This window comes from Bubalus bubalis, chromosome 6, assembly GCF_019923935.1.
Source record: "Bubalus bubalis isolate 160015118507 breed Murrah chromosome 6, NDDB_SH_1, whole genome shotgun sequence".
Taxonomy (NCBI): domain Eukaryota; kingdom Metazoa; phylum Chordata; class Mammalia; order Artiodactyla; family Bovidae; genus Bubalus; species Bubalus bubalis.
The window spans coordinates 81,007,394-81,022,330 of NC_059162.1; the positions used below are offsets into that span (position 1 = coordinate 81,007,394).

Sequence of the window (14,937 nt, forward strand, 5' to 3'; positions counted from 1 at the left end):
TTCCTGCCAGCGCAGGAGACACGGATGCAGGTTCAGTCCTTGGGTTGGGAAGATCCCCTGCAGGAGGGCAGAGCAACCCACTCCAGTATTCTTGACTGGAGAACCCCATGGACAGAGGAGCCTGATGATCACAAAGAGTCAGACATGTCTGAAGCGACCTAGGATGCACACGCTCAATGAGGATTTAGGACTCCCCCACTGAAGCAAACCCATAGGCAGTGTGGGATAATTCAAACCATGGGACCTTTGGACTCATATCAACATGAATCTGAATTTGCACTTTGGATCTGCTGCTTTTCATTAATGACAGTTAATATTTATATAGCATTTACTATGCGCTAGACACTGTTCTGAGCACTTGACAAATATCCTGGTGGCTCAGATGGAAAAGAATCCACCTGTCATGCAGGAGATGTGCAGGGTTCCTTCCCTGGCTGGGGAAGATCCCCTGGAGAAGGGAATGGCTACCCACTCCAATATTCTTGCCTGGAGTATCCCATGGACAGAGGAGCCTGGTGGTCTATGGTCCATGGAGTTGCAAAGAGTTGGACACAACTGAGCAACTAACATGACTACAACAATCCTGTGGGATAAGTCCTATATTATACGTGACTGAACTTGGGTGACTTAACTTCTCTAAAACTCTATTTCCATATCTATAAGATAATATAATATCTAGCCTCCATAATTACAGTAGGGATTAAATCCAACAATGTACAAAAGTAATTTCCACCTAATAAGTGGTCTTTAAATCAATTTTATTATCCATATTAGGGAAGTAATCCAAAAAGTTGAGTCATGCAAATGATTTAGATCCATTTACAGCCTTAAATAGGGCTTCCCTGGTAGCTCAGTTGGTAAAGAATCTGCCGGCATGCAAGAGACCCTGGTTCGATTCCTGGGTCGGGAAGATCCCCTGGAGAAGGGATAGGCTATCCATTCTATTATTGTTGGGCTTTCCTGGTGGTTCAGATGGTAAAGAATCTGCCTGCAATGTGAAAGACAAGGGTTCAGTCCCTGGTTTGGGAAGATCCCCTGGAGGAGGGCATGGCAAGCCACTCCAGTATTCTTGCCTGGAGAAACTCCATGGATAGAGGAGCCTGGTGGGCCACAGTCCATTAGGTTGCAAAGAGTCGGACATAACTGAGCAACTAAGCACAGCACAGCCCAGCCTCAAATAGCTCTAGATAGCCATATATGTTTAAAAAAAAAAAAGGGATGTTTAAGTTTCTTGTTAATCTTTCTTTGTTCTCCTGTAGTTTTTTTTTTTTAAATTCTTTAAAAATGACAGAGAGTCTGTCTTGGAACCTGCGGGTGGGTAAGAATTTGAGTGTCCTGTAGCGTTTTCCTCTGAGGATTCTGGAAGATGCAGATGGAGGCGGAGGGAGCAAAAAAACCCATGGGGAAGAGTAGATGGTGGCAGATGGGAAAGGAAGCAAGCAGGCCAAACTTATGTGGACGGGAAGAGAAGAGGAGGTGGACAGGACTTTGGCGCTGGCCTGACACATGGCCCCTGGGGCTTCATGGCTAAGGAGGCCGGCTGCATTCCCCTACACTGAGGTAAGCAAATTAGTTCTCTGGTATTCATCTATGGAAGAAGAACTCTTGCCATTTTATAGACAGAGAAAGAGGCTTAGAAAATTATCAGGAATTTTTAAGAGAGCCCAAACTGCTGTCCTTGTGTGTATAAGGCCTTCTGTTTGAAACCAGAGAAGCCCGCCGGCCAGCAATCCCAGTTGGACACAGCATGTCTCTGTCAGCTCAGCCTGGGGCCTGACACCTTGTAGGGCTGTGAGGTCAGCTTTCGGTGTGTGGTCACTCTGTGGAATGATAATTGTTCTTCTTTCTCCCTGTTCAGACACATGAAAAAAGTTCGTTTTGACTCCAAGTGTGCCTTGTCATAATACCCAGTGGGCCAGAAGGCATATAGTCCATACCCTTCTCCAGCCGATAGAAGGAAGGAATACCTCACAAGAGATAGTCATAACCAAATTTGGGGATTTGCTTTGGAAAGAAGCATGGAAAGTAAAACGACCAATTTCACAAAACCTTTTCTTGGAACACCTGTGCAGCAGCCGGCATAGAAATACCCAGGAAAAAAAAGAAAAAACAAAACCAAAAAGCTGCTCAGAGCTTGGTTTCAGGGGAACAATTTACACAGTGATTTGCATTTTTTAAATGCTCAAGTTATTTGGTACAAATGAGTTTTAACTATAGACTCATTTTCAAATTTTACATAAATCCTGAACTAGTTAAAAAATCATAAAAATCCTTAAAGAAGCAGTCAGTAGACTGTATGGTGACGGCAGGAAATTAGCTGTATTGTTGAGGAACAGATGGTTTACATTATACAAACCCTTTAGGCTAAACTTGTTTAGGTCTGGCATATTGTAAATTATATTTTAGTAATGAAAGTGAAATGACCTCTGCTTGACCTCAAGTGGGGTTTGTCTGTTTGAACCAATGTAGTGGAAAACTATGAAAGAAAATGAAGTCATAAAGTTTTGGCAGTTCAATTTTGGCTCATTTCAAGTTAAAGGGTTATAAATCTGTTTAGTTTTTGTTTGACAAGTATTTGTCATACAGGGATGTACAAAATGTAAAGAAGTGTAAAATACACATGAGGCACGATGCCAAAGTAAACCAAGTACAAAGGAAAGCTGGAATGAATAGGGTCCTGGGCTCCTATCTCTTTATCACTCCCTCCATTAGTTGAATGACAAGATGGGCTCCGTTTATTATATGCTGTAAGGCAATTAAGTACCTTAAAACTGAAACAGGCTTTCAGTTTAAATGTTAACATTTTTACTTCTCAAAGTAAACACACATCTGCCTCAGTGTGGTTTAAAAAATTATATAATTTTGGCGGGGGAGAAAAATCAGAGTTGATGTAGAAGTTGATACATTATTCTAAAATCTGATTGTATTTCTTCCCCTTGAAATTTCTGAAGAGCAACTGTATTCAGGCTTCAGTGAGCTCTGACCAGAAAAAAAATGAAGAGAGAACATTTTTAGATGGTGAGTTGTTAGGTGTGAGTCCATATGAGTATTGTAGTCCTGTCTAAACAGCTGCTACAGAGGCCAGGCTTCTCTCACCTGAGTGATGCATACTAAGTGAGGACATGTGCCCCTTTTACATCCATTAACTTGAAGTATGAAAGAAATGAACCATGGGTAGAGTTTTTTAAAAAACTGCAATTATGTAGATGGAAGATGGATAAGAGCGACAGACTCAGCAACTTTATCTCTCTCCACCTTTGGGAAGTTACACCTTAGGTGATAATACACCTCTGGGTGACACAGCTTGCGACTAACCTGCTATTTCCTGCTCACTTTTCCTAAATGATTACCACAGGAAATGAGGTGAGGATTTTGTGATGGCCATCAACGTTGGCGTGCAGCACTGATTCCGCTGTGACCTTTCACCTCTAACCTGAACGGGGCATGATTGATGGCTTTACTTTGAGTCCAGAGTGACGTAGACACACAGATAGAAAGCAGAGCCCCAGGAAGGTGGTGTGAACCAGAAGCCAGGGTGGTGCTCCCGGACAGGAAGGTAGCTTCAGCAGCAGGTGCTGGGAAAGGACTGACGTCCATGTTCTTGCAATGGACAAACCTCCTCCTATAGTCCTTGAACCCCTTACACTGGTTCCTTTCCCATCCCTCATGCCCTACCACTGCTGCCCTTTCACAAATATCTTTCACTACACACACACGCCGATTCTAGCTGGATCAAGTATCTGCAGGAGAGGTAGGTCCCACAAGCGGCATTTGTCCTCAGCTCTATTAGAGGAATAATGAAGCAGATCGTGGCCCTATTGAAATTGCAGGGGGAAGGGGGTGGTATTTGGGATAATAGGAGGATACGACCAGGTTTGCTTCTCTTTGGAGGCTTCTCTGAGAACTATATTCCTTGCAGACTTACTCTCTGAATCTCAAGTACTGACCAGCAGAGTCTACACCAGAGCAGGCACTGGAATCCCCCAGAGGGCTTGTTATAACACAGATTGCTAGGCCTCACTCCTAGAATTTCTAATTCCGTAAGTTAGATTCTGCAGTTCTGACAGCTTCCCAGGTAATGAGGATGCTCTGGGACTGGAATAAATGAGAGAACCACTGGAATAAATGGAATATGACTTTCAAAAAGAAAGGAAAGAAAAGAATATGCCTTCCTGGATCAGACAGTTCACGAGTGTCTGGTCCCTGCTCCTGGCATGATGAATGACTACAGTCTCTCTGCAGAACCAATTTGAGCAATTTTGACTAATAGAGACAGAGACTGTAACACTCTGCTTTAGGAAGATGCTTTGGAAATGCCAGCAGAGAAAAATGTAAGAGCCATCAACTAGTGTTTTACTGGGTTATATTCTGCATGGCTCCTGTCTTAAGAGATTCAGGTTTTGAAATAGACATCACTTTATAGCTTGGGCCATGTCATCAGTTTATTCTATTTTCATGTGCAACCAATTGTATAGGATGTATTTTCATAGCTGGTTACCTCAGTCAACTGATACTATATATACTATATACCAAAGAGTATACACAGGGAATAGCATATGAGAAACCATTTAAGAATCACGAGGAGAGGGGACACAGCTCCCATTCTAGATGTTTGTAATCTGAGCTACCATGTACTGAATACTTGCCATGTGCCAGATGCTGAGATCATAATAATGGCTGCAAGTTGGGGCTGCGGGTGGAGTGTTTATGTGTCAGGCTATAAGTACTTTATACATATGAATTCCTTTCCTATCACAATAACCCTATGAAATTGGTCACTATGACTATTATCCCCGTTTCACAGATGCAGAACCTGAGGAACGGCAGATAAGTGACCGCACAACTAGTATTTAGGTTGTAAGTTCAGACTCCAGGGTCTGTCTTCCTCATGACTACACTATACTCCCTCATGGGCTCTCTCATTGTTTAATGCATCAATGTATTTAACCCTCATCACAAACCCATGAGATACATACTATGATTTCTCCACTTTATGGATCAAGAAATTAAGGCCTTCGGGGCTAGGTAGCTTGCCTGTGGAAGCACAACTATTAAGTAGTAATGCCAAGATTCAGCTCCACCTATGTCTGGCTTCAAAGATGGAGCACTTTTCTGGGAAAAAGAGGGTAGTTTTCATTTGCTCCTCAGAGGGCTCCACAATTTTAGAAGCATGAGTCCCACTGGTGTAAAAGTGGAATGTCAAGGTGTAATTAATTACTCTCTGGTCTCTGATGACCTAGACTTTCTGGCCGATCCTTTGTTGCTCACATTAGTTGACTGGGACAAGTGAATAAAACCATTCAACAGCAGCCTTTACCTGAGTTGGGCATAAGAGCCCTGGATAGCATACAAGATTGAGAGTTTTTAGTATCTGAGAGGAATTCATTTGACTCTAAAGCTGGTTTTCCTTTCCTGTGCATTTTACTGGTTCTTAGGTAAACAGTGGTAGAACTGTGAAACAACTGACCCCACTCATAAATGGAAATGATTACATTCTAAAGCTTAAAGGCCACAACCATTTGATTTGGAGAGGTTATGGACATTTTCAAAGACTACAGCCAAACGAAGTGCCTTCCGGCTTAAGCAATCAAATCCTGGAGGGCATTCCAACCAATAGCTGGCCACATTTGCTCAGAGTTCAGCTACGCTTCTCTGGAAGTGATTTAACCTCAGAAACAGTTCTTTTCTCTATATGTAACTTTCTGATAGTTTGAATGTTTGGTGGTGACCAGGGTTGATTCTGTGGTGGGGTTACTTTATAGTGTCAGTGGGAGAGGGTCGATTCTGCCTGTAAAGAGGTAGAACAGAACGTCAGTAATTTGAATGTCTGCGTGAGCCACCGTGGGCTTGTAACTTGGGCTTGTGTATTTCAGCAGCCAGAAAATTAAGGACCACTGGGCTCCAGACCTGCTCACACCTGGGTTCGAGTTTTGGCTCTGCCACTCACCAGCTGAGTGACTTTGGGTAAAATCTTAATCTCAAGCCTCAGTTTTCTTACCTCCCAAAATCAGGCTCAAAATTAGTACCACCTTCAGAAGATTATTGTAAAGATTATATTGAGATAATGCATGTAAAGTACTTTAGCTTTTTCATAATATCCATTTATAATACTCATTCTTCCTAGAAGTAAAGCTTCTTCAGACATAGTCTAAAGCTAAGCTCTGAACTGGATGGCCCCCAGTCCTCACACCACCACAGGGTAGAGACTGTCCTCTCCATCCTGAGGGGTTTTATCCAGGGTGTGAACAGGAAGTGTGGCAGAAGATTTATGCTCACTGGATGGGCACAGGAATACCAGAGCTACCCAAAGAGTTACCACTATAATCTTGGCTCTGATCCCGTTGTCCCCACCCCAGTTAATGCTGTGGGCTGCTGAATCCTGTATCTTCCTCCCCCGCCCACAGAATCCTGTACACAGCATTTGATAGTTGACTAAAAGGTTTGTGACTGTTCATATTATTGCTGTAGCAAACAATAGTAAATTGTAAACTGTTGAGTACCTGTGAGGTGCCAGACACACTATCTTGAAGTGTCAGAAATATCTCTTTTAGAGAAGATTGGTGGCTACTAGTGGTGGGTGGGGGGAGGGCGGCTTTTTGGGTGGGAGGGACAAAACAGGTATAGAGAGTCAAATGGTACAAACTTTCAGTTATAAAATGTCATAGGCATGTAGAGCATAGTGAATATACTTCATAATACTGTACTGCACATTTGAAAATTGCTAAGGGAGTAAATTTTAGAAGTTCTCATCACAAGAAAAAAGCTGTTATAACTATGACAGATGTTAGCTAGGCCTGTTGTGGTGATCATTTTGCACTACTTAAAAATATCGAATCATTATGTTATATACCTGAAACTAATATCACGAGTGTCAATTATACCTCAATAAAAATAAATTTAAAAATCTCTTCTAAGCACTATTTGTATCCTTGTTTTACAAATGAGAAAACAGTGATCTCATGGCCAGTAAATAATGAAGCCAAGATATAGAATCATATCTCTCTGTCTCTAAATCCTTGATCTTTGAAGCATATCATACTACTTCCCAGAAATAAACCAAGAACAAATGTGGCTGGAAAGGTAAGTTAGGCCCAGAGAGACTCCTGGGTGCTGGGAGAAAGAACTCGATAACTTGAGATTAGGTCCTTCCAGATTGCTGAATCATGATGTCAACTGGGAGCTAAAGCAATGCCAGAGGATGAAATTAGCAGAGAGAAAGAAAGAGGAAAGAGAACTGACAAACGTCAGAGGAGGCGCTCCTTTAGGGAGTCAAAAGAACTGGTGAAGGAAACAGGAGGAGATAGGAGGAGAGCCAAGAGAAAAAGTATTTCAAGATGGTGGCTAAGAAGAATGCTCCAGAGAAATTAAGGAGGAAGAAGACTTAGGAAAGGTCACTGGATTAAATTACATCACTAGTGTTTCCCCAGAGGCCATGTGAAGAGCATGATGAGCTCAGAAGCCTTGGAGACAATGGCTTTAAAGAATGAGTGGAAAAGTTACTGAGGATGTTTTAGCAATAAGTGTAGTGACATTGGATAAGGACAGGGGTTCCCAAGGGTTCCCCCAACCACAGCAGGGCTTTTTAGATGGAAGCATGTTGCTAGCAAAAGGGACTGGTCCAGGGAATATAATCAAGTGTCAGTACATTCAGTAAAGCCTGAATACTTTGGCTGGAAAAGAAAAGGAGAGAGAAGTAGTCTGGAAGTGAAGAAACAGAAATGAGGGTTAGGTCAGAAATAAAATACATGCACTGCAATGTTCACTGCAGCACTGTTGACAATAGCCAAGATACAGAAACAACAGAAATGTCCACTGACAGAGGGATGCAGAAAGAGGATCCCTTTGTGTATACACACACACACACACACACACACACACACACACACAATGGAATACTACTCAGCCATTAAAAAGAATGAAACAATGCCACTTGCGTCAACATGGATGGACCTAGAGATTGTCATACTAAATGAAGTAAGTCAGATAGAGAAGAAGAAATATTGTATGACATCCCTTCTATGTGGAATCTAAAAGGAAATGATGCAAATGAATTTATAAAACAGAAAGAGACTCACAGACTTAGAGAATGAATTGTGGTTGCTAGTGGGTGGGTGCGGGGAGAGGGGTAGTTAGGGAGTTTGGGATGTGTACACTGCTATATTTAAAATGGATAACCAACAAGGACCTACTGCACAGCACAGGGAACTCTGCTTAATGTTATGTGGCAGCGCGGATGAGAGGGGAGTTTGAGGAGAATGGATACATGTATATGCATGGCTGAGTCCCTTTGCTGTTCACCTGAAACTGTCCCAATATTATTAATTGGCTATATCCCAATATAAAATAAAAGTTTAAAAAATAAATAAAATAAAATACAGCCACCAGTTTTAGAAAGCTATAGGCAAACTTTGCTTTTCCCCAAATCTTCCTTATAATCAGCCAAGAGCTGCAGGAGTTTGACCCTGTAGCCCTCCCCCTAGTCTTCCTGCTCCTCATTTTCAAACTCCTCCACCCCTTAACCTCTCTGTGGATCTAAATCCCACGTAAGTGGGTCACATAGGGAAAGACAGAACTGGGTTAACCCTGAGCTTGAGGGGGAGGCTCTGCCCTTTTTCTAACTCCCCAGGAGGTGAGCTCCACACCGTTCCTCCCCCAGGAGACTACTCTGTGTTTCAGACATGACAGTTGGGGCAGGGTGGCAGGAGCTGGGGGGAGGCAAAGGGAAAGAAGCAGAGAGATGGGAAGTTAGGGTTTTCAGAATTCTTGGAGAAGTTTCATTTTCTGTAGCACTTAAAAAAAAAAAAATCCTGCTCAGATTGTAAAATGTGTAATTCAAGATAGAATAACCCTCCTTAGTTTCTGCATCACCAGAGTACTGTCAGAGGATTTTTAAAGATGGAAAAGATAGGAGATGAACTTATCCAACAGAAAGGATTGAAATCTTGAGCCGAACAAAATAAAAGGAAAATAAACAAACGGTCCTTTGCATGAACACAGTTGACCTCTTTCTCTGAACAGCTGAGAAAATTGAGACACAGAGAGGCAAACTGGCTTCTCAGGGTCACAGGGCAGTTAGTGATGGGGCTGGGGGAGCACCTCTATTTCCTGACTCTTCAAGGCTCCGAGTTAAGATGCCTCTCTGGTCCACTGGCTTCCTTTCCCCACATATCTGAAGGAGACTCATGCCTCATCAAATTTTTAACTTCCAACTTTCCCGGCCACCTCTCTGGGGACTCAAGCCAGGTCCTATTGCCAGTCTGTCTGGGCTGCCTATTGTCTCCTCTGTGGGTATGGATTTCTAATCTCCCAGAGAAGCCTCTTCTTAATACAAACACTCAGTGTGGGGGAGTGGGGGCAGGGGTGGGTAAAATCAGCTCAGCAAGTGGAGAGAGTGGAAAGAGATAGTTTAAAACCTGAAGGGCACATTCATGTGGATAAATAAGTATGAGGCCAGGGCCGACCAGCTTCCATCCTTCATTCTTTTCTCGTCCCAGCCTTCAAATATCCTTTTGATTTTATTCTGGTAGGGTGTTTGTTTTCAGGACTCTTTTCCCCCCCTCTTTCTTTCTTATGCGTGTCCCTTCTTTTTAGATTTTATAGGTACATGTAATATTTATGTGTCAATGACCTTTCAAACCAGTTTTAGAGATCAACTGTTTACATTTAGGAATTTTCTTTAAGGTCGACAAAGTCCTTTGTGCTTTTTCCAGGAAAGGCACTCAGTAAGAACCAAAACAAACAGCTGAATAAGTCAAATTTGATTGGAGCCAAATCTCTTAGGAGAGAAAGAAAGAAAAAAAAAAACCTTAGCATTTGTTTTTGTTGTTCCCTCTCCCTCCTCAACCCAGTCACATATGCTCGAGCCATTCCTCCTTCCAGTCTGATTCAGAATTGCTGGTGAGCTGTTTAAGGCGAAACTCTACGCCTTGTGTTGGAAAAAATCTTGACACTGGGAGATTTTGCAAGGCATGCTGAGGAAATGGTCCAGAAATGATGAAAACAATGTTCTGCTTTACCAAGTCTCAGGAAAAAATGTATCCCAGTGTATGTTACATTTGTCTCCATGACCATGGAGGATGGAGGACTGTTATTTCTTTGGCCAAATTTCACATGTCTCTGGCAGGACTGGGGCTGTATAACTCAGGCTTACAACTGTTACCCAGGCCTCCTCGGGAGGTCATTCACAAGCCAGGTGATCCCTGTGGTTAGCGTTCAGCGCAAACTGACAAATGGAGTTGCATTTAGTTGTTCGTCTGGCTGCCTACTTCCCCTTCACAGCACGATTTCTTCAGTTAAAAAGAAGAAATCACGGTGTCAGGCAAGTTCAAGGGCTTTACCTAAAGCTGAAAAATCCTCTGCTGCTGCTGCTGCTAAGTTGCGTCAGTCGTGTCCGACTCTGTGTGACCCCATAGACGGCAGCCCACCAGGCTCCACCGTCCTGGGATTCTCCAGGCAAGAACACTGGAGTGGGTTGCCATTTCCTTCTCCAATGAGAAAAATCCTCTAGTCACATTTTATCTCTTCCAGTTACTAGCTCTTTGACCGTCCGTAAGTTACTTACCTCATCTGCAGTCTCAGTTACCCTGGTTGTACAATAGTGATTATAATACCCCCCTTATGTGATGGGTGTGAGGATTAAATGAGATAATGAACATAAAAGTTCCTAGAATAGTTTCTGAAAATTTGTATCACTGAACGTCTATTTGCTTTCTCTGCGACACCACAAGCTCTCTGAGATCTTTATCTGAAAGATGATATAAATCCCAAACATCATGCACGTTGGACATGTTGTGCTGCAAAAGAAACCTCCGATAACCATGGAATTAAGCTGCAGACTGAGGCTGACCTACAAAACTGATGATTTCTCCAAATGGAAATGACTCTTTCTATGACTCCTACCATAGCAACGAGGAGCCCACCTCCCCAGGATGGTGGTTGCTGCTCAGTGACTACTGGAACCAAACTGATCTGGGCCTCATTTTCACCCAGAGTTCTGGTGTTTGTAAGGATTCTCAGCATTTCATAACAGAAATGACAGGGAAAGATTCTTATAGAACAAAGACTATTGCATTACAAGTTTGAAGTCATGGGATATGTAAAAGGTCAACTAGGTATGCCTACATGAATGTGCACTAATATTAACCCTTCTATTTTCTTCTATTAATTGTAAGGATTAAGGGTGCTATGATGTAACACATTACAATATATGTAAATTGGCCAAAAGCAGCTAGGATATCAAGAGTTAAACCTCCCCCCACCCCCGACCCATTCCCCAGCCCACTGAGTGAACTCTGTGGTCTCCAGGGTCTGTGGGTTTTTTTCTGGTAAAAATTCACACTTAAGAGAACAGTGGTTTTGTTTGGGGCAGAATGCTTAATGATGAATTTTTTAGCATTTAAGAAACCCCATAAGCCTACCAACAAGTATGACTCTGCAATAGAAAAATATTTTAAGTCTTTTAAAATTAAAAACAAGTATCCAACAGCAAAGCAAAGTAAGATCAAATGAGAGCTATGTGTCAGGCCCAATTATGCTACTTATTGGGTGAAAGGATTGATTTCAGTGTGAAGGCATTTTTTTTTTCTCTAAAACTGTATAAAAAAATGATGCATCTTCTCTTTATGAGGGTCAAAAGAATAATATAGTCTCTAACCCACAGAGAAGATAAATATTTGCTGAATGAATGTTCCTATGGAGTGGGAACATGAAGAAAAAGCAGGCTTCTGTGGATGCAAGAATCCTAAATTATTTAAATGAAATCTCTTTCCCGAGAGGCCTGAGATTGAGGTGCTAGTTTTCCGGAGAGAAAGCCTCTGTTGTATTTCAGCCCCAAGATGTGATGTGTGTTCCATTTAAGGGAAGGGCCAGTGACCCTGGTTTCCTTGCCAGGACCTTGAGCAACCCAAATGTTGAAAGACGTGGAGGAAAAACTAAAAGGAAGTGGATTGATTTAGCATGAGAGAGGAGAGAGCTAAGGGCTATCATAAAACAGCATTCAAAGACTGTAGGAAGGACAAAACTTCTCTTAAAATATATGGAAACCAAAGAGAAAGGGATTTAGGTTAGGCACGAAATAGATTTTTAAACTGTGGTAAAAAACACGTAACACAATTGACCATTTAAGTGTGTGGTACAGTAGTGTTAACACATGCACATTGTCGTGCAAGTAAAAGGATTTTTTGACAATAAAGTTAGTAAACAGTGTTCGATTTCTCTCTCTCTCTGTTCAGCTCTTTTCAGTTTAATTGGAAGAATATGGGATTTCCTTTTTGAAGATTTAGAAAAATAGCTCACACTCTGAGTCCTGCAGGGCTGGTAGAGATGATCTCATAAGGGTTCCTTCCATTGCAAACTCTATGCAAGGCAGTGAGGTGATCATCCAGCCCCAAAGTGGTCACACTGATGAAAGTATGCTTGAGCTGCCTGGGACAGTTAGAGATGCATGCTTATGCCGACAATGCACGCTAGTACTAATACAACTTCTGATTCTATATCATTTGATTTCTAAGCTCGGGAGGGTGGTAAGTTTTGCTTTAACTTGAAGTCTATAGAATAAGTGCAGCTCAGGACTGCTAGTTTTACCTTGGGTTTATACGCGTTCAACATTGACATCTCTACATTTTGACCTCTGACGTGTTTTGGTTGCCTCTGAACAGGTGGTGACGACGACTTCTGGTTATTGCGACAGACACAAATGAAGAAGAAGAGCAAAGCAATGGCCAGGGGGATGGCAACACTAGGCACCAGTATGTACAGGATTTCCATTTTATTCTTCTCCTTGGAGTCCTTTGAATCTGGGTGTAGAAATGGAAAAGAGCAAAAGTTATACTAGTTCAAATAACATAGATAATATTACATAGTAGAGCTTTAAAATGGTCTCCTATTCTTCAATACACACAAACCTTCCATGAGAAAAAAGAACCCTTGCTTATTACAATTTGTTTCTATCAAACCTTCAATGTAGTTTATTAAAGTTGAAAAGTTTAGAGTTCAAATGTTTAAAAATTGCAGAGGGACATTACGAAGACTTCGCATGTGTGTGGGTCACCTCTGTTTAGCAGCAGACCTGCATTTCTCCAACACCTTAAAAGTTAAACGCCACGTGGACGGACTGTATACATCCAGGAGTGTTAATGTGGACCACAGGGGTCTTCTTCCATTGGCCGCCAGCCCACATCAACCACAATGTAGCATTCCAGGAATCGTGCCCTTGTCTTGGCTGGCGTGTCCTGCATCTTCCAGAATCAACATCACCAAATTCTGGCCCCAGAGACCACAAAGCCCCTGGCCTGAGACTATGAGGACCAGAAGTCAAGGCTAGCTCCATCTCTGCTGAGCTGTGTGACCCCGAACAAATCATTCACCTCTCTGGGTCTCGCTTTTTCTCATCCACAGAAGTGAAGTATCTGTCTGTTTTGGATGGTGTCTACAATTCCCTCTTGCACAGCATCACTGTATAACTTGACACTGTTTTGAAAGCCAAGAATTCTTCTTAAAGAGTTTCATATGAACTCAGTAATTATGAGTGGTAACACTTTGAAATATATTTTTGAAATCTGATACATTCATTGTTAGCATTGCTTGGAAAATAATGTAATATAAAAGAATATATATAAAATAATATGTACAGAAGGACACAAGGACACATATTTTTCTTTTTTTGGTTTGAGTCTGGCCGTTAAACTCAATGCCCTGAGTTTATACTAAAATTAATGAACGACCTGACTGGTAGGACAAATGCAAGCATTATGAGACAGTAATTAGAGGGGCTGCATAATGATGCACCCTGATCACCAACAACGTCATCAGCTATCTAGCTTTAAGAAAATCCAAAGTGTGAAAAGTCAGACTGACATAAAATTGAGAGTTGATTATTTACTTAAAAGAATCAACCATGCATCCATTCCCTCATCCTCCCATTTGCTCAGTTAGTCAATAAACAAAAGTTACTACTGGCAAGCACTCCACTAGGTACTGGGAAAATAAAATGAAATACAATGTGTGCTTTGCTCTCAAGGAGTTCATGATCTGGTAAGGAAAACAGAGACAAGATAATTACAATATGCTATTGGAAATGCTACAAGGGAAATATGGATAGAGGGGTGGAGAGACCATAAAATCCCTTTAAATAGTAAGCTTCCTCAATACATGTAAGTGAGAATATACTATACATAGCTTTTACTTGCACACACTTTCTTTGGGAACCTGCAGTTCAGTGAGATATGGCAGTAATTAGTCACACTTTCCATAGAAACAGACTCAACATGAGAAGTTAGGAAGGGGCCCTAAAGCCTGTCATCTGTGGGTTAACCCTCAGGGGAGCTGGCGGAAGGGTGAAATCTGCTTACTGAATATAATAAAAGTTATAGTTTTAATATTTATTGAGTGTTTTCTATCAGCAGAAAATCATGTTAGCTGTTATTATTAATATGGGCCAAGTATTGTTCCAAGCACTTTTCATAACTCATTCATTTTATCCTCACCACCAACCCCATGGGATAGGCACCATCCTCATCCTTGCTTTTACAAAGATGAGGAAGCTGAGGGGCAGGGTGGTTAATTTATTTGCCCAAGGACATGTAGCCAGTAGTTCAACAGCTCGGATTCCTCTCCAGTTGGTCTTGCTTCACACCTCCTGCTCTAGACTTCACACCTCCTACACTAGACTGCCAGTCATTTGAGAGTGGCTGTTGTTTTGCACCTATTTTCCTGGGGTAGGTTTTCTCTTGTTTCATGGAAGTAGGAAGGAAGGAGGCCTGAAAGGTGGGGAATAACACTGAAGCTTTGCCAGGTATGATGCTTTTGAACTCTCCACTTGTACACTGTGGCAGGTGAGCATAAACCCAGGCATCTCTGAAGGTTGTTCTAATCATACTAGTCGTTGGGAACTGGGTTTTGGACGTTGTAGTAACGCCTATGTCTGCATGTCTGCGGGTG

General features: G+C 42.0%; 1 protein-coding gene across 1 annotated transcript in view; it reads right to left on the reverse strand.

Annotated features, from left to right (window-relative positions):
* The window catches only part of ROR1 (receptor tyrosine kinase like orphan receptor 1), a 463,207-nt gene that overhangs the window by 5,991 nt on the left and 442,279 nt on the right, over positions 1-14,937 (reverse strand). The window contains exon 8 of the mRNA XM_006049061.4: positions 12,583-12,794. Coding sequence (XP_006049123.1) covers positions 12,583-12,794 — 212 coding nt within the window. The remainder of the gene's footprint in view (positions 1-12,582; positions 12,795-14,937) is intronic.